General features: G+C 51.7%; 1 protein-coding gene across 3 annotated transcripts; it reads right to left on the bottom strand.

The window, feature by feature from the left end:
• Nucleotides 1–3885: 3885 nt before the first annotated feature.
• On the bottom strand, nucleotides 3886–10367 carry Polr2e (RNA polymerase II subunit E). 3 transcript variants are annotated; one of them, XM_010634955.3, is made up of 8 exons: nucleotides 10241–10367; nucleotides 7759–7933; nucleotides 5952–6067; nucleotides 5334–5414; nucleotides 5041–5102; nucleotides 4845–4923; nucleotides 4540–4620; nucleotides 3886–4414 (listed from the first exon to the last, which is right to left on the bottom strand). In XM_010634955.3, the coding sequence occupies exons 1-7, from the start codon at nucleotides 10295–10297 to the stop codon at nucleotides 4555–4557; spliced, it is 636 nt and encodes a 211-aa protein (XP_010633257.1). In that variant the 5' UTR covers nucleotides 10298–10367; the 3' UTR covers nucleotides 3886–4414; nucleotides 4540–4554. The 3 variants fall into 3 exon arrangements, with proteins under 3 accessions (XP_010633257.1, XP_033615472.1, XP_010633258.1); XM_033759581.1 differs by having other exon boundaries at nucleotides 3886–4377; XM_010634956.3 differs by having other exon boundaries at nucleotides 5041–5099; nucleotides 10241–10366.
• Nucleotides 10368–19860: the final 9493 nt, after the last annotated feature.

Below are 19860 nucleotides of genomic sequence, written 5' to 3'. Positions count from 1 at the left end.
AAACCAAAAGCCTCAACAGCAACGGGAGACACTGACAGGCTTCAGAGGAAGAGGTGACACAGGTCACAGGGGCTCAGAACTGGCTTCAGAGGCGCCTTGGCCTAGAGCCAGCCCAGGTTTGCAGGTTGCCTGTGGTTGTCATTTTTGCTACAAGGCAGAGTTAAGAAACTGACAGGGACTGTGTTGTCTGTGAGCCCGAAAATATTTACTGACACTTTACCAAAAACTTGTTTGCCAGGTGTGGTCGTGGCACACACCTGTAATCCCAGTACTCAGGAGGCTGAATCAGGAGGATCACTGCAAGTTTGAGGCTAGCCTGGGCTAGTGTGTTCAAAGCCATTTTGAACTCTAGTAAGACTGTGTCTTAAAAACAAACAAACAAAATAATTTATTGACCTTCAAATACTCCTTATTTTTGTGGTACTGGAGACTGAACCCAGGGATGATCCACTAAGTTACATCCTGGCTCTTTTTAAAATTTTTTTGTGTTTTTTGAGACAGGTTCTCACTATATAGTCCAGGCTGGCCTCAAACTAGCCATCCTCCTGCCTCAGCCTCCCAGAGTACTGGGGTGACGGGCCTGTGACACCACACTCAGCTATATTTCTTTTCTAGTGCTAGGGATGGAAGCCAGGGCCTATGCTGAGCACACACCTCAGCACAGCCTCTGGTCCTGCAAAGCCGCTGTTACTTCCTAGCATTAGTTGGGGAATATGTGACATGGAAACCTCTTCCTCACCAGGATAGGCCAGCAAGAAGGGTGGCTGGGAACGCTACTTTTTCTTTTCCATTAAGTTTACTGGTGCATTTTAGGTGCTTTTTCTTTTGAAGGAGAGTGCTCAGGGAGTAGCCCAGAGTCTCACACATGCTAGATCGGCACTTGACACCCCACCCCTCTGAATGCCCTACACAGGACCAGTATGCCAGCACCAGTTCACAGGCAGCTCACCAAATGCTGTGACTTCACAGCCAGAGCCAGCTTCAGGTGAGGCTCAACACAGCTTGACCCTGGTGCCCAAGGAGCCTCCTGCACTATCACGCTAGGAGCCCTGAAGCTGGGGCCATAGTCCTGCCCACCTTGCTTGGACCATGCTCACTTCCTGGCCAATCTGGGAACCGGGAACTGGGAGGGCTTGTTGGGAAGGGGAAAGCCAGGGTCAGGGAGCTGACCCACAGCAAATTTCCTTCACTTTGGAAGACCTACTGGCACCTGAAGTCAAAGATGCTCACACCCAGCTTCAGAATCAAAGCAAACACAAAATGCCAAAGGGATCCTTCCTGGGCCTTGCCAGAGGTGACTCCAAATTCATGTATAAAATACTCAAAAACTGAGATTGTAAATTCACCCTAAGACCTCCCTGTGTATGTAGTCTGGGCTGGCCTTAAATTTGTGGTCCTCCTGCCTCAGCCTCTCAAGTGCTGGGATTACAGGTACATGCCACTGTGCCCAGCTCACCTTTACTTCTAAGTACCTCAGTGACACTGGGTGCCATCTCACGGCCATGTGCTGTCCCCACCGTCTACCTTCAGGACTTTTCATCTCCCCAGCTGATGTCTGTCCCCAGAAAACACTGATTCCCGTCCCCTCCCCAGCCTGGCACCACCGTCCTCCTTCCTGTCCCTGTGGATCTGACCACGCTGGGGCTTCCTGGGAGTGGGACCCTGTGGTGCTGGTTGTCCTGTGTCTGGCTTATTTTGACCAAGATGACTTTGCAAAACAGTGTTATATATTTGCAGAGAAAGAGGAGACTTGTCAAACCTGTAAGGTGTTCTATAAAACTCAACACACCTAAACAGACCCGGGGGAGAGAGGTTCCCAAGACAGCCCATGTGGCTGTGGCTCTCATGTAAACTCACTCATCTGCTTGGCAAAGCATCTGGACCACTGTCTGCCCAGGCCAGGCTGTCCCCAAGTCACCTGGTACCTGGAGTGGGTTCCAAACAGATCAAGGCCCCACTTGCAAATGCCCAAAGTTAAAAATGGTGTTTTGGGTCCTTGTTATTCTGCAGCCCTAGGGATTAAATCCACGGTTTATATGCTGAGCTACATCTCCTTATTTTTTATTCTGAGACAGCTTTTGCAAAATCGCTCAGGCTGAGCTTGAACTTGGCAGTCTTACTGCCTTAGCTTCCCAAACTGCTGGGATTACAGGGTTGTGCTACCATGCCCAGCTTTGATAGGTATTTAGAAAATATTTTTTAAAATCTGTTGGAAAGCCAGATGTGGTGGTACACATCTGTTATGCCAACACTCTGGAGGCTGAGGCAGGAGAACTGATGTGAGTTTGAGGCCAGCATGGGCTACAAGGTGAGTTTAAGGCCAGTTTGAACTACCAAGTGAGACTGTTTCAAAAAAACAAGCCGGGCGTGGTAGCACACGCCTGTAATCCCAGCACTCAGGAGGCTGAGGCAGGAGGATCACTGCTAGTTTGAGACCAGCCTGGACAACACAGTAAGTTCCAGAGCAGTCTGAAGTACATAGTGAGACCCTGTCTCAAAAAACAAAACAAAGCAAACAAACAAGGGGCTGGGGATTTAGCTCAGCGGTTCTACCACCTGCCTGGAAAGCACAAGGTCCTGAGTTTGATCCCCGGTACAAAAAAGGGGAGTGGGGGTGGGGGTGGGAATAGAACCAAGATGAATTATGTAAAGATGCAAATTTCCAATAATAAATGTCATTATATTGTATACCTCAAATGTACCAATAAATTTAAAAAACAAAACACAAGAAAAACAGAAAAATCAAAACAAAAAAACACAAGAGGATGGTAAATGGAAGACTAGCCTGGGCAATTCAGTGAGACATTGTCTCAAAGAATAAATAAGATCAAGTAACCAATGAGATGACAGGGAGAGGATGCGCACAGAACCCCTCCAATGATGTTATCTAAACAGCCAAAGAGGGAAACAGAAGTTGCTCAATCCCACCTGGACAGGTGTGACCAAAAAGCACCAGGTGCTGGAGGCTTAAGGACCCAAGCTTTGGCACAGCGGGGAAAATATGTGAGACAGTGCGGCCATGTGTGAACTGGCCTGGGGCTCAGGTGTTCCCTCCAGTCCGCAGTCACCTGTGACACCCCCAAGGGGTGTGCACCAGAGAACAAAAGACCTCTCTGTGCAAGAAACTGCACACATGTTCATGGCGATGCTGCTCAGCGGCTGAAAGCCGAAAAGAGCCACACAAGACTTAGGAACAGAAACACACATGGTGCTTCCAGCCCCCGACTGGGCTAGGGCAGGAGTGAGGCTGTGACGTGGCCTGCTGAGACACGCTAGTGGCTGCCTGGGTACCAGGGGGTGAGGAGGCAATGGATGACTGCTCATGGGGACGGGGGCTTCCTGCTGATGATAGGATATTCTGGATTTGAAGACAAATAAGGGCTGCGCATCTTATGAGCTGATTAAAATCCACTGACTAGGCAGAGGGTGTGGCTCAGGGGTGAGTGCCTTCCTGGTGTGTCAGGCCTTGGTTTGATCCCCAGAATCAAAACAAAACCGTTAGCTGGGTGTGGTGGTGCACACCTGTAATCCCAGCACTCCTAAGGCTGAGGCAGGAGGATCACCGAGTTCAAAACCAGCCTGGGCTACACAGTGTGTTCCAGGTCAGTCTCAACTACATAGTGAGACCCTGTCTCAAAACAAAAACAAACAAAAAAACAAAACTGCTACCCCATGCAGACAAAAGCCTCTGAAACAAGATACTAGAAGGAAGCAGACAGACCTGGAAAGGGCAGATCAGCATGCTCCTGAAGGGGACCCAGCACAGACCCACCAGGAGCCACAGGAGCAGGGAAGGGTGGCGGGGCATCCACCTACAAACCAGGTCCCACCAGCTGACCCTGAGGCTCAGGGCAAGGCCACCCCGTGGAAAGCCAGGACTCAGCCTTGGTGTTCCAGACAAGTTTATTTTATTCAAAATAGCCGTAATTTTTAGAACACGCAATGCTCTATTCAACTCAGAACTCGATCAAGCTGTGACCTTGTACCCTGCTGACTACAATGTGTGTGCAGGGACAGAGTCACAGTGCAGGAGGCTGGGTGGGGACAGGCCACAGGCGCACATGGGCAGCCCACGCCAGGGACCATGAGTAGAACAGGCAGCGGCATGTCAGGGCCACGGGGAGAGGAAGCCCTGTTAGAGCCAGGCTGCCCGAGCACGAGGACTCACACAGCTGCCCCCAAGTGGCCTCCTCGGACAGCACCATGTCCTTTCTGAGGCCTCAGCCAGATGCAGCCACTGAAATCTTCATCCAGATAAGGTAAACCGAGGCAGTGGCTGCTGTCCTGGGGTGTCCAGAGGTGTAGCAGCAAGGAGGCTGCGGCAGTCTCCACAGGAGACAAACGAGACCACGTCCATCTATCCATCTGCAGGGGCTGCTAGAAGGGAGGCGACAGCCATGTGAGCCAGGCCGACCTGGACAGGACAGGGATGCACTGGGGTCAGGTAGGACCTGACCTCCAAGGAGGCTAAAGCCCAACCATGGCCAAGACACAGGGGGCTTCGGCAGCAGGGGCCGTCTGTCCATCCATTTCTCTCACCCGCTTACTCCATGGCTACTGCACCAGCCGGTAAGTGATGTACCTGCCTGCCGTCTCGCTGGGCCTGATGATTTTCACCACCTGCAGAGCCATGGGACAGGGCTGGGGCTAAGCAGCAGGCTGCCAAAGGCCAGCTGGGAAGCCCAGGGCCATTCTCTTTGCTGGGCCCCAGTGGCCCTGGCTTTAAAGGGAGTGGGGGTGTGGTCCTGAGGACCCTTCAGACCTGGGCTCCTGCAGGGCTGTTGGGAGGGATGAAGGGCAGGCCTCAAGTGGGCAGGTGCAGGGGTTCCCCAGGGGCCACTCACCTGTCCTCGCTTTATCCCAAAGTAGCGGGCCACAGGGTCCCCTGCCTGGATGCGGGGCAACTGGTTCTCCCGGAGTTTACTGGGCAGTGGTCAGGGAAAAGGCTGGCTGGCTCTTGGGGCAGGAATTCAAGGAGCCCAGAGGGAGAGGGACAGGACAGGGGAAGGAGTTGGGCAGTCCAGGGGCCTGAAAGGATACTATCGGGCCAGCAGCTCCGTCACCTCCTCCTTGGTCATGACAACGTGCTCTGGGACCAGCTGCTGAGATGAACACACCAATCAGAATTCACAGATCCTCAGGTGACCTCTGACAGACAGGCTGGGCAACAATTTCCACCTGGTGCTCGGGGACGTCAGCAGAACCCTGGGTGAGCCCCCGCCCTGACCACATGCAGGGGAGGCTGGGCCCACACAGCAACCAGCTCCAACTCACCACCCACAGGAACCCCAGCCTGGGGCCCTCTCCCTCCCTTTGCCCATCACAGGTCCCACCTCGTGCTCCGTGATGTTGATCAGCAGCTCCTGCTGCAAAAACTGCTCTAGGATGTACTTGGGCGCCATGTCCACCAGAGACTGTAGGGGACACAGGCACCATATGGTTTGGGCAGCTGCACCTCCACACACATCCCAGCACACATCAGAAAGGAAGCATCTGGCTTGCATATCCTCCACCCGTCACCTGGTCCTCAGGATTTCCAAGGCCTCATGTCAGAGCTGGCATGGGTCGCGGCCCACATGGAGCTTCAGCACCCGCCATCTGCCAGAGACCCTCCCCATAAAGCGGCACCACTGCACATGACCACAGACCCCGCTGCCTGGGCTGGCCAGGGACAGGACAGCTCTCCACCCTCCATCCTCACAAGTCCGCAAACCCACAACAGCTTAGCTCCGTCCAAATGACAGGGGGAAAATAGTGATATATGCCCAGGGACCCCGGTCCTGTCTGGCCACCAGGCAAAGGGACAGGAACCTGGGCTAAGAGCCAATCATTCCAGGCAGGACAGTCTGAGTTCCCAAAGCTGTGTCAGGACCTGAGGCTGGGGAAGATAACAGCGTGGCACAGTGGGCCCGAGGGGGGAGCAGAGGAAGCGAGGAAGAGAGGGCACCCACCTGCTTGGCAGAAGGTGTCATGCCCTGCTGCACCACGATGAGCGCGCGGGTGATGTTCTCTTCCTGCATGCGCTGGCAGTACACCTTGATGGTCTTGATGCCCACCTTGGGCTCCTCTGAGGACAGACGTGTGCTGACACTGACCAGAAGTCCCGCCCCACCGCTGCATCAGGGGCTAGCCTAGAGCCTTCTGGGGCCTCAGTGTCCCTGCTCAGACCCAAGCAGCAGGATCCCAGGATAGGGCTGGCTGCCTCAACAGCACCAGGAGAGAGTCAGAGGACCCCCCAGGAGGCCCAGTGCAACCTGGGGACCCATTCCTAGAGGATGGGGTTGGTGCCCCAAGAGGTGGGGCTTGGGAGACACTGGGGAAATAAAGCTGGCTGACCGCCAGGAGGCAGAACACCTGGGCTAGGGGACTCAGAGCACAGGAGCTGGCACAGGCTCCTGCAGGGATGGCCGCTCTGCCTCAGCCTCCTGTCCCAACCACCTGGGCCACCAAATATGCTGAAGCCCAGACTCCCAGGACCTCAGAATGTGAGTGCATTTGAGGCAATTAAGAGGCCAGCCTGGCCCACAAAATGGGCTTGAGGCCAGCCTAAACTCACATTGAGACCCTGCCTCAACAAATTAAAATAAACGAAGTGATTAAGGGGCCAGGCCTGGTAATGTACACCTCTCATCCCAGCTACTCATAAGGCTGAGGCAGGAGGATCACAAGTTTAGTGCCAGCCTGGACAAATTAGGGAGACCTCATCTCAAAAATATAAGTAAAAAGTGCTTGGGATAGAGCTCAGTGGAGAGCACTTGCCTAGCTTGAGCAAATCATGGATGCGATCCCCAGTACAAGGAAAAAAACCAACAACAAAAAAACAAGGTACAATGAGGTCATTAGGGTGACAACTATGGGAAAACACAGGGAGAAGGTACTCTTTCCTACCCAAGGGGAGGGCCTCAGAAAGACACAGCCCTGATGACACCCTGGCCTTGGATTTCTCACCTCCAGAACTGTGAGAAATAGATGTCAGCGTTTGAAGGTGCCTATCTGACAATTTGTACCAACAGCCTAAGCGGGCTGGCACAGGGGGGGAGCTCAATCCTGTCCTGTCAGGAGCAGTGACACCTGCAACGTCCCCTAGAGGCCAGGGAGCAAGGTGAGACCTCTGACCCTGGGGAGGCTCCAAAGCCAGGAGAGGAGATGGCTCTACAGGGAAGCAGGTAATCAGCACCAGGCTTTCTGATAAACATCTCACACACAGGGGACGCTTACTCTAGAAGAGCCACCTGGACCAGCCACCATGTTATTTTTGGCCCACATCCCAGAGTCTTGGTGCTGGCTGGGTCTTCAAAGTGCTGTCAACATCCCTGCCAACAACCTTCCAGGGCTTTGGAACCTGGCTGGGGGAGGGGCAGACACCTAGGAGCAGCCTCAGGGAGGAGGCAGGACAGGAGGGCAGGGGTCCCAAGGGCACCCGGTGTTTCCTGGAAAAAGTACCCAAAGTGGGTTTTAAAAAATAATATCAGTGCACACTTGTCAGGCAGACCGAGGAGGGAAATCAGTGGGAAATGGGCCAGCCGGGAAACCTATCATACCTCTGAGGGAGACTCAGGGCAGACTCACCCAGGCTGCATGGGGGAAGCAGAGGAAGGTAGGCCCATACGACACTCAGGGCTGGCCAGCAGGGGAAGATGAGGACTGAGGGGAGGAGACTGCCAACGGGTGAGGTACCTAAGCCACACCAGAGCTGACACCACAGAACTATGACCTCTGGGGAACACCATGTGGCCAAAGGCCAGGACAGGCCCTCACCTGGAAAGAAGACAAACATCTGGTCTGTAGGGTCATCGTTGTGAGCCACCAGCACAGTGAGGTCAGTGCGCCGTGGACGCCCTTCACTCGGCTTGTCCCCAAACTGGGCTTTGAACTCCTCCAATGTCTGATCCAATTCATCCTGGGTCACCAGGTAGCCACGGTCATGGCACAACTGCAGAGAGAAACAGCTAGGTGAACCCAGGGCACAGAACCTCAGCAAGATAAGAGCTCAGCCAGGCATGGTTGTTCAGGGCTGTAATCCCAGTACTCTGGGAGGCTGAAGCACAAAGATTATAAGTTAAGAGTCTCACTTAGGCAGCTTAGCTAAACCATCTGAAAAATAAGAAATAAAATACAAATATGGATGTAGCTCACTCACCCTGAAGGCCCTAGGCTCGATACCTAGTACTGAAAACAAAGTGGCATGGACCTGTCATCCCTGCTAGTCAGGAGTCTAAGGCAGCTGAAAACTAAATTCATATCCCACCTGGGCAACACAGCAAGATCCTATCTCAAAATAAAAACCACAGGCCGGGAGTGGTGGAGGCTGAGGCCGGAGGATTACTGTGAGTTCAAGAGACCAGCCTGGGCTATCTAGAGAGTTCCAGGTCAGTCTCAACTACACAGTGAGACCCTGTCTCAACAAACAAAAAACAACAACAACAAACCCCACAAAGAACATATTAAGTAATGAATATAACTGTACTGTCTACCTAGAATGTACCAATAAATTCAATTTTAAAAAAAAGAACATATTGAGTCACGTCTGAAAAATAAGAAATAAAATACAAATATGGATGTAGCTCACTCACCCTGAAGGCCCTAGGCTCGATACCTAGTACTGAAAACAAAGTGGCATGGACCTGTCATCCCTGCTAGTCAGGAGTCTAAGGCAGCTGAAAACTAAATTCATATCCCACCTGGGCAACACAGCAAGATCCTATCTCAAAATAAAAACCACAGGCCGGGAGTGGTGGAGGCTGAGGCCGGAGGATTACTGTGAGTTCAAGAGACCAGCCTGGGCTATCTAGAGAGTTCCAGGTCAGTCTCAACTACACAGTGAGACCCTGTCTCAACAAACAAAAAACAACAACAACAAACCCCACAAAGAACATATTAAGTAATGAATATAACTGTACTGTCTACCTAGAATGTACCAATAAATTCAATTTTTAAAAAAAGAACGTATTGAGTCACGTGACTGAGCCACTGTCCCCCTACTGTCCCCACAGTCACCCCATAGAATAAGGCCAACACAGTCAGTCCCGGTGGCTCACAAGGACTCGCAGGGGTCTGGATGCGGCTAAACCTACACAGTCCTTCCTTCAACAGCTTTACAGACTCGCCTCAAAGACAGGGACCAAACAGGTGTGATCTCACACTTATGGTGTTGCGGACAGATAATCAGGCTACAGGGGATTTCATTCACAAAAGGGGCAGGGAGGCAAGGTTAAGAAAAGGCTCTGACCTCTTCTTCCTTCACCAGGTCTTTTTTGAGGGGTTCACCTACTCAGAAACCCTGATTTTTATTTATTTATTTATTTTAATGTTGATGCAGGGTCTTGCTAACTTGCTGAGACTGGGCTCAAACCTGAGATCCTCTTGCTTCAGCCTCCCAGACTGCTGAGATTACAGGTGTGTGCTACCACGCCTGGCTTTCTTTTCTTTTTTTTTCCCTTGCTGCGGTTGCAACTCCGGGTGCACGCTAGACAAGTGCTTACCACTGAGTTCCACCGGCAGCCTAAGAACTCTGATTTTTTTTCTCTCTCTCTTTTCTTTTCTTTTCCTGAAACAATCTCCCTAGGCAGTTAGGCCTAGCCTTGAAATCACTGTGCCCATGCTGGCCTCGAATTTATGGCGAATCTCCTGCCTCAGCCTCCCGAATGCGGGACTGACAGGGGTGCGCTACTATGCCCCCTGACGAGCCCCAATTTCGTAGGCAAGGCCCAGGACGACTGGCCCTCAGAATTGGCCTGGTTTCCGCACCATCAACACAGCCGGACCCATACTCGGAGAAACCGTCTAAACCCCCGCCTCGAAGACGCCACCTTCCCCAGGCTCAGGAAGGAGCAAGACGCGCAGCCGGACAGAGATCGCCAAGGGGTTCTCTGGAGGATGTGCCCGCTCCTTGTCCCCGCGTGCCCGGTCTTTCTTTTGGGGGCAGAACCCCCAAGCCGGGGAGGCTCTGGAGAGACGAAGGGCTGAAGCTGAGCAGGCAGAGAAACGGCGCGGACCACGCCAGACCCTGCGGCAGCCCGGAAGAGAGATGCAGGGGAAGAGAGGGACCAAAAGGGGCGCCCAGGGGCGAAGCGGCGCCGCCCTCCCGCCCACGCCGCGCGCACACTCGAGACCCTCGGAGTCCGGCTTCGGCCGCCCGCCTCTCAGTCACCACAGGACCAACGCCGGGGACCGGAAGGTCTGGGGACCCCGCATGGGCCGCAGTTCACGGCCGCTTAACAAGGTTCCACGCGCTACTTACTTGCATGATGGTCTTGCGGATTTTCCAGAGTCGATACGTCTCCTCCTCGTCGTCCATGGCGTCGCTGCTCGCACAACCCCACGCATGCGCCACTCAGAACCTGTGCTCACTGCGCCTGCGTAGAAGTGCAACTCAGGCCCCCTTTACCCCGCCCCGCCTAGGGCTGTCCTAGGCAAACTCCTGAATACAGCTACGCCCGGGATCTGCAGCGCCGAAGACAGCCTAAATTTTCCGAAAGCGGCGGTTAGTCGCGCGTCTAGTCAATTCTCGCGTGATTTTGCTGCAAGGCCTCTCGGGAGTGGTAGTTACTGTTCAATTTTGGCTTCCTTGGGGCAATTTGAAAATCCCACGAAGCCGGGAGGGGCAGCGCATACTATAATCCCAGTGCTTGGGAAGCCTGAACTACATAGCGAGGCCCTGTCTCAAAACAGAACAGAAAAAGCCCCCAAATTCCGGGAGGAATGGGCCTGGAAACTGAGGCCCAAGCAGGGACACGGGTCATTTTGCTCCTAGGTCAGGAAGCCTAGTAGGCTGTCCATGTGTATTTTTTCTCAGACTTTTTTTTTTTGGTACTGGAGATCAAACTCGGGACCTTGAGCTTGTGAGGCAGGCACGGTGCCACTGAGCTAAATCCCAGGAGGCCCCTGTCTAACGTGTATTTTTGCATCAGGCTTTCAAGTGGAGTTTTCTTGGGGTTCTGTGTGAGGTCCAAGTTCCACCCCTAGCCTCAGTTTTCCCTTCTTCTTCTTTTTTTTTTTTTTTTTTTCCGGACCGAGGATCAAATTGAGGACCTTGCACTTGCAAGACAGGCAGTGGCGCCACTGAGCTAAATTCCTGGCCCCTCAGTTTTCCCTTTTGTGTGATGTTATAATAAAATGTAAGCTGTGTGTGATGGCCCATGCCTGTACTGTCAGCACTCCAGATGGCTGAAGCAGGAGAATCTCAAGTTGGAGCCCAGCCTGGCAATTTAGTAACTTAGCAAGACCCTGTCTCAAAACAAAACAAAACTGAGGATGTAGACTATTGGACGTGAGTTTGCTCAGTAGCCCACATTACGTTTCTCAAGATTCGGTGTGTAATTTCAGTTTGCTTTTACCCTCTTTTTCTCTTGGGCCCAAGTTCACTCTGCAGAGCTGGCTTCTCCCATTTCATTTACCCTGCACTTTTCAAATAAATGTTTGACACCATTAAATAAAAAAACAAAGGCTGGGGATTCGATTTAGCTCAGTGGCGCCGTGCCAGCCTTGCAGGCACAAGGTCCTGAATTTCATCCCTGGTACCAGAGGGGGGAAAAGAAAAAACTGGGCTGGGGATTTAGTTCAGTGGTTTTGCCGTCTGCCTCACAAGCGTAAGAACCCAAGTTTGATCCCCCATACCAAAAAGAAAGAAAGAAAAACTGGGGATGTATTTCAGTGTGAGTGCTCTGGGTTCAATCCCCAGTAGTGCAAAACTAAATAGGTAAATTTTAAAAGTTGGGTTTTTTTTTTTGTTTGTATGTTTCTATGTTTCTCGAGACAGGGTCTCAAGCTGGCCTTAAAACTCACTGTACAGCCCAGGCTAGCCTCGAACTCATGGCAACCCTCCTACCTCAGTTTCCAAGTGACATGTGACACCACACCAGGCAAAGTCTCTATTTTAAGGGCTGAACTGAGCACCTTGGGAAGAGCCTGGTACAGCTCTAGGCGCTTATAAAATACTTGTCCTCTGCCCTGTCCTGTGAGCCCCATCCAGGCCTGTTTTGCCCTCTGCATGCTTAATCCAATCACTGAAATGAGTTATGCAAAAGCGAATTTACTCAAGAAGCAGCCAAACCTGAGGAGGTGGGAGCCCCAAGACCCAAATCTGCCTACCTCCCAAGGATCAGGCTTGTGGCATTCACAGGATGAAGAGGCAGGGTGGTCACAGGAGAAGTTAAGGTGAAATGAGGGGTGGTCTGTGACTGCATGATCAGATTTAGCGAGATTTGTTTCAAAATAAAATGAAAAAGAAAAAAAAGCAGGTTCTTCCTGCAGCCACTGTGATGTTTGGAGCTGTGGGGATGGGAGCTAACCATCAGGAACCACAGCAGAAGCAAAGATCAGGGAGGGGCTGGGGAGCATTTTGGCTAGTGGCTGTGTCTGGACTGTAGTCTGTTTTGTTTTGTTTTTTGAGACAAGCTCTCTCTATGAGACTCAGGCTGGCTTTGAACTCATCATGAGGCCCAGACAGGCACTGAACTCTCGGTGACCCTCCTGACTCAGCCTCCTGATTGCTAGGATTACAAGTGGGTGCCACCACGCCTCGCCTGTGTCTTGTCTTTCTGTTCTTTCGGTGCAGGGAGGGAAGGAGGGAAGAAGTAGGGGGCAGGGAAGGAGAACTGTGGTGTCCTGACCTCAAGCTATTGGGACAGGAGGAGAGTTTAGGAGAGTTGCAAGGTTCTGAGGAGATGGACTTATGGGCATCCCTGGTGCTGAGTGTGGTAAGAGTCAGATCCTGAAGATTTCCAGAGCACAGCAGTCGGGGGCCTGAGCCCAGCCGGGCCAGGTTCAGAGCCTAAGAGCAGTGGTGGTGAACCTGTTAGAGCTTTCAGTGATACAAACAGTGCACCACATACAGCCATAGGTTCACCACCAATGGCATAGAGCCTCCGTCAGGACCCTAGAGAAGGACCCCGGCACCACTGTGTGATGGCAAGCACAGGGCTTACCCTCTCGGTGCCTTGGTGACTTACTCTCTCCCTGCCTTGTGACACAGAGAACAGAGTACCACCTGCTTTTCTGGGACCTAGCTAACAATCCAAGCTTGCTCTGAATGCCCAAGTGGCATAATGTTCCTGGAATAGACGCCAGGGCAGGAGGCTGCCAGGTGCTCTGGAACCAGGTGGGGAAGGTGTCTGGAGGTGAGGGAGGAGGGAGGCATCGCCTGCTACCTGGGTACCAGGTCAGACAAGGCCTGAAGACCAAACCGGGGCCCCTCTGGAGGACCAGGCCAAGTGAATGGCATTGACACGTAGGAGAGACTCAGACTGGGGTTGGACTTTGAGCCTCCTGCTGTAGTCTCCCAGAGTGCTGGGATGACCGTGTGCACCATCAAATAGGGCTCCTTTTAAAATGTTTATCTTCAGTCTTGCTAAGTTGCCCAGGCTGTCCTCAAACTGGAGATCCTTCTGCCTCGGCCTCTGAGTAGCCAGAACAGGTGTGAGCCACTGCACCTGGCTAGGAGGTGGATTTTAAGATGGTAGCAGATGGGCAATGGGGCTGAGCAGTGGAACCTGAGCCAAAGTGACAGGCAGCCTGGGAAGGCAGAGGTGGGAGGGCTGCGAGCGTGTGGCAATGGATCAGAAGTGGCTGTCGTGCTGTTCCTCACGCCAGTGAAGGCGGGGCAGAGGCGTTGGGGTGGAGAGGAGTAGGCAGTCACGGGTCGTGGGACCCATGGACGCTGGCAGGGCCCAGTCACCCTACTGCCAATGGTTCAGGGTCCGGCTGACCTTAGGCCTCAGCAGCAGGTATAAGGACACAGCCTGCTGCCTCACAGCCACCACACCCACCGCCTGGCAGAGCCTCGGGGTGAGAAATCAGGCCATGATCCACACACAGGGCGGGTTAACAATGCCAGGTGGAAAAGTGGCCAATCGGAAAGTGGCTCAGTTACTTTGCTTCTTGCTGAGATTAAATGCCCAACACCCAAAGTTGAAGGAGGAAAGGTTTGTTTCAGCTCACAGTTTACAGAGGTTTCCAGTCCATAGTCAGCTGGCTCCAAGAGACAGTGGTGTGGCAGAGGGGCGTCACAGAGGAGAAATAGTCCACGGCAAAGCAGGGCAGGCAAAATGGCAGGCAACAGCAGAAGCGGCAACAGCAAGCCTTCCTCTCTCCCTTTCATCCCATCCAGGGTGTACACCCTTCGATTGGTGCTGCCCATACCCAAGGTGGGGCACTCTTAGTCCCAGTATCACACAACCCAGATCTAGCCACCTCCAAAAAGTTCTACCTAAGGCCCCACGAGGTTCTGGGGAGACAACTAGATGTAAGCCACCACAGAAAGCATTCTGACATCTCTTCAAACAGGGTTCCTCTAAGACCCAGCAGACCTACCCCAGGTAACTAAAAACATAGGGTCACAGAAAAACTCATACAGTGCTTTGATAGTGAGACCTAGGCTACCGGGTGAATTCAACGCCAGTCTGAACTACATAGCAAGACCCTGTCTCAAAAGACAAGATAAAAAACAAACAAAAACCTCATACAGCACCGCAAAATCATAAGGTAAAAACCACCATTCTCTATCAACTGATGAATGGGCACTCACAGCAAGGTCCGTCCTCAGGCTGGAATATTACTCAGCCAGGAGGAGTGAGGCTGGACACAGTGTGGACAGACCTTGAGGATGTGTTTGGCAAGAGATGTTAGACGTAGAAGGACACACAGTGTAGTACTCTGTAGATAGGAAACAAGTGGACTTGTGGGGGCTGAGGCTGGGGAGGCGAGGAAAGACTGCTATGGAGATGGACAGGGCTTCTTTTGAAGGTGATGGAAAATTCAGAATTAGAAGTGATAGTTGTAGGCTGGGCGTGGTGGTGCAAGCCTGTAATCCCAGCACTCGGGAGGCTGAGGCAGGAAGAGCGCTGTGAGTTCAAGACCAGCCTGGACTACATAGTGAGTTCCAGGTCAGTCTCAACTACATAGTGAGACCCTGTCTCAAAAAACAAACAAAAAAACAAAAACAAAAACAAAGTGATAGTTGTGCAACATTGTGAATATACTAAAAATGCTGCATTGTACACTTTGATAAAGCAAAAATAATTAATTTATATTATGTATAATACATTTTATCTTAATGTCAGAAACTACTTTTTGTCAAATGTGGTGGCACATGTCATTCTAGAACTCTGGAGGCTGAGGCAGGAAGATTGCCTGAATTCAAGGCCAGGCTAGGTTACAGAGTGAGACTCTGTCTCAAATAAGAAAATAAAGCCGGGAGTGGTATTGCACACCTGTAATCACAGCACTTGGGAGGCTGAGGCAGGAAGATTGCTGTGAGTTTGAGACCAGCCTGGACTACATCATGAGTTCCAGGTCCGTCTCAACTACATAGTGAGACCCTCTAAAAAAAAAAAAAAACCAAAAAAAAAGAGAGAGAAAGTCCCCCACCCCACCCCAGTGCTGCCATCTTGTGGGAATGAAACCAGTGCCTGACTTGGAACAGCCACTGCTGAGGTCTCTGGCCTGTGTCGCTTCCAAGAATCAACAGGCATGGGGAATGTCTTTGTGAACCTATTCAAGGTCCTTTTTGGCAAAAAAAGAAACGCGCATTGCCATGGCGAGTCTGGTGATTCTGTGTAAACTGAAGTTTGGTGAGATTGTGGCCACCGTCCCTACCAGAGGTTTCAACATGGAGACCGTCGAATGTAGGAACAGGAGCTTTACCGTGCGGGGTGTGTGTGGCCAGGACAAGGCCCGGCCAGTGTGGCGCCACTGCTTCCAGACACCCCAGGCTTGATCTCCGTGGTGGACAGCAGTGACAGAGAGCGCGTGCTTCCGGACGCTGGGTTGCCGTCCTTGTGTTTGCCAACAAGCAGGGCCTCCCCACGCGATGAGTGCAGCTGCAATCACAGACGAGCTGGGGCTGGACTCTTTACGTCCTTTCAGGCCACCTGTGCCACTAATAGGGATGGGCTCTGTGGAGGGCCGGACTGGCTGTCCTGTCTCCAAAACCGGAAGTGACCCAGAACCCCCTCCCCTCACTTCCTCCTCTCCGCCCTCCGCTTTCCTCCCACGTGGCGACTCCTGGTCCTGAGTGCCACAAGCTGTGTCCATGGGTTGGGCAGTGTGCACGCACCGTGCTGTACATGTGCAGGCACAGTCTGCAGCCCGGTTTTTATTTAATCGAAATAGTTCCCATTCCCACTGAAGCAGTTTCTGGTACTCCTATGCAATATTACTCAGCTTTTTTTATTGAAAAAAAAAATCAACTCACTGTCAATACTGAGAAGGGATTTGGGTGCATGGCCACCTGGCCTCCGGGAGCTACTGGTGTCAGGACCCATTTGGTTTTTAAGCCAAACTCAGTGCATTTTTTTTTTTTTTGTACCGCAGATCGAACTCAGGACCTTGCTCTTGTAAGGCAGGCGGCGGAACCACTGAGCTAAATTCCCGGCCCACTCAGTGAATTTTTATTCATTGATTCATTGATATGAGGAATCGAACTCAGGACCTTGCACATGCCAGGCAGGTGCGGAACCACTGAGCTGGCCCGAGTTCAGTGTATCTTTTAAAAATAGTTAAAAATGACAAGATAAGGAGAACACTTGAACACACAGAAAGGGGGCTATGCCTCATGCAGGTTTGGCAGTTTGGGCAGAACACAAAACAACAGGTTGTTCCTCTGGCAACGCAAGAGATGCGACGAACAACCACATCCACTGCGTGGTCACAGCAGAGACCCGTGGCTCTCCTGGCTTTGGGTCACCTGCAGTCCATAGCATTATGTTTGTACTTAGGCTCACACAGTCACCTTGGAGTGCGCTGGGAGGGCCATGACAGGGTGCAGGGACTGGCCTCACCCTCGCCTTGGTCAGTGTGCAGCGAGAGTGGCAGCCCCTGTTCACAGTGCCCACTCAGACACCTTGGCCGAAGCCTGGGTCTCACCAGCAGGAGTGCACGCAAGCTGGGTGGTGCACTCCAGACCATCCCAGAGCAGGCAGCGGAACCACTGAGCTAGATCCCCGGCTCCATACTCTTTTATTTTTTATATTGATAAACACCAAAGAAGCCGGAGCTGTTAAATGTATCTTTGGAAAACTTCAGAACTGGTCTGTTTGGTGTTGTGGAACCTCTTACTGCTTTCATACACGATTAATAATCAACCTTTTCTTTTTTTCTTCTGGTACTGGGGATCGAACTCAGGACCTTGCACTTATGAGGCAGGTGGCTGCACCACTGAGCTAAATCCCCGGCCCCCAATAATCAACCGTTTTGTATACTTGTTTTCAGTTTTCATTTCAACAAGCACTGTAATTATAGCTATTAAAGTCACTCAACTGGCCAGGGATTTAGCTCAGTGGTTCTGCCGCCTGCTTCGCAAGCGCAAGGTCCCGAGCTCAACCCCTGATACCAAAGGTAAAAAAAAAAAGTCTCTTAACTACTGAAAAAAAAAAAGGTTTTTTTTTTTTACCCCAGAATCAAAACTTTATTGAAGCCGGGCATGATGGCACATGGCTGTAATCCCAGTACTCAGGAGACTGAGGCAGGAGGATCACTGTGAGTTCAAGACCATCTTGGGCTACACAGTGAGTTCCAGGTCAGTCTCAACTACATAGTGAGACCCTGTCTCAAAAAACAAAAAACAAAAACAAACAAAAAAGAGAAAACTTTATTGAAAACACAACAGTTGGGCATGAGGGAACGTGCCTCTAATCCTAGCACTCAGGAGCCGGGGGCAGGAGGACCACGGTGAGTTGAGGCTAGCCTGGCTTGAGTACTTTGGTTTGGGCAGGGCCTTGCCTCCTGTTCCTGGCAATAGAGCCAAAACACCCTACACAAAGAGCCACTGTTCCAAACAGGCTGAAGGCTGTGGGTGTCTTGCAACAGCATAAACATTTTACATTACAAAGTGAGAACTGGGGCTTTGAACAAGACTTTTTTTTTTTTTTTCTTCAGTGAAGCCAAGGCCTTTGCCCTAAACTACATTCCCAGCCCTTTTAAATTTTTTTTAATAGTGACAAAGTTTATTTGAAAAAATAACAGAGAAGGGTGAGGGAGAAACTGGCTCTACAGGGTGATTTTGGGCCGAGTAGAAGAGAAAAAAACAAAAGTACACCCTGGAGGAAACAGGGCAAGTTACTGCAAGGAGAGTCATGATAGCCTTATTTTTTGTTTTGAAACAGGGTCTCACTAATTCCCTGAGTTGCCCAGGATGGACTTGTGGTCCTCCTTGCCTCAGCCTCCTGAGTAGCTGAGAGGACAGGTGTACACTATCACCCCTGGCTACAAATTGGTCTTCAAAAAGAAAACATCATTTGAGCATGGTGGTGCACGCCTATAATCCCAGCACTTGAGAGGCTGAGGCAGGAGGATTGTCGTGAGTTTGAGGCCAGCCTGGGCTACATAGTGAGTTCAAGGCCAGCCTGAATATCACTGGGAGACCCTGTCTCAAAACAACAACAACCACAACAAAATAATAATAAAAAGATGAAATCAAGCTGAGCACGGTGGCACGTGCCTAAAATCCCAGGTATTTGGAGGCTGATGCAGAAGGACTGGAAGTTTGAGTCCAGTTTGGGCAATTTATTGAGACCTTGTCTCAAAATAAAACAATATAAAAACAGGTGGGATGTAGCTCAGTGACAAGGCCCTGGTTTCCATCTCTAGTCCCAAAAAAGAAATGGAGACATAGTGGGCACTGTGGGCCCCTCCCTGAGATGCCCCACAATTCCACTTCCCCACTGGGAATGGGGTTCACTGGGGAAGAAGCTGAGAAAGGGCAGGGAACCTGTGAAGCCCCAGCCTCCACGGCCACTTCTGCCCACGTCACAACCTACTGTGCGCCACAGGTGGGTGAAATCGCTCCACCCTGGGAGGGCGTCACCCTGAGATGTTTTTCTGGAAGCCCTGAAATAAACTATTTCCTACATAGTTTCTGGCAAGGTGATGGTAAATAAGAAAAAGTGGAAGGTGCTAGCCAGGTGTGGTGGCACATACTTGTGACCCCAGCAATCGGGAAGCTGGCAGAAGTATAATACCACATCCAAGCCAGTTTGGGCTATGTAGCAAGACCGGATCTCAAAAACCAAAATTAAAAAATACAACCAAAAAAAAAAGAAGAAGAAGAAGCTGACATCTCTGGCCCCAGCGCCAAAGCACCTTCCCTGGCCTGGAGGAAAGATGCTGGGGGAGGGCGGAAGGGCGGTAAGTGAGGGGTGAAGGTAAGCGTCAGCGAAATGTGGGACTCCCCGCCAAACGCCTCCCAGGTCCTTCTCCGTGGAAGCAGTCACAAGAACATTGTGCAAGACGGGAATTGTGGCACCTTGCAGCCCTGTGTCATCTGCCAGCTCCACACATGGGGCTGGCCAGGCACCCCCGCCTCCAGCTGCCTTTGCAGAAGTGGGCTCTGCGGGTCAGCAGGGCCAGGGTGACACACAATCCAAACAAGCCGCCAGCGGGCACCAGGTCTAAGTTCCAATATCGGGGTGGACGGGGGAATTTCATTACTTAGTTCCAAGGAATGTGTGGGTCTCTGCGGACAGCTGTGGCCGAGGTCTGGACAGACAGAAAAGGAGACGAGACACGGGCTGTGTGAGCTTTGCAAAGGCTCAAGGAAACCCAGCGCTGGCCCTCAGTCCCCTTGTCCCTAGGCTGAGATTTCTGAAAGTAAGTGCTCTGATGTTCCCAGGGACACCTACTACTCTAGGAGCAGCTTAAGGGACAAAGGATTCCCAGGAGCAAGGTGCACCTGCCTCTGCACTGATGGCAGAGTGGGGACTCAAGCCTCTGGACTCTCAGGTTCGAGCCCAGCCTAGGCAATTTAGGAATTTAGGGGACGGTCTTAAAATTAAAAAAAGAAAAGGGCTGGGATGGAGCTCAGTGCAAGGGCCGTGGGCTCAATTCATTACTGCAACCAAAAAAAAAAAAAAAAAAAAAAAAAAA

Source organism: Fukomys damarensis, unplaced genomic scaffold (assembly GCF_012274545.1).
Source record: "Fukomys damarensis isolate Sample0158 unplaced genomic scaffold, DMR_v1.0_HiC HiC_scaffold_37, whole genome shotgun sequence".
Taxonomy (NCBI): Eukaryota; Metazoa; Chordata; class Mammalia; order Rodentia; family Bathyergidae; genus Fukomys; species Fukomys damarensis.
The sequence above is the reverse complement of the archived record's forward strand: the minus strand, read 5'-3'. Positions and strand labels throughout refer to the sequence as shown.

Coding starts and splice junctions, on each gene's coding strand:
- Polr2e (XM_010634955.3), bottom strand. CDS start 10,297: ATGGACGACGAGGAGGAGACGTATCGACTCTGGAAAATCCGCAAGACC. Junction 7,934..10,240: donor TCCGCAAGACCATCATGCAA/GTAAGTAGCGCG, acceptor TTCTCTCTGCAG/TTGTGCCATGACCGTGGCTA. Junction 5,103..5,333: donor TCAACATCACGGAGCACGAG/GTGGGACCTGTG, acceptor TGTTCATCTCAG/CAGCTGGTCCCAGAGCACGT.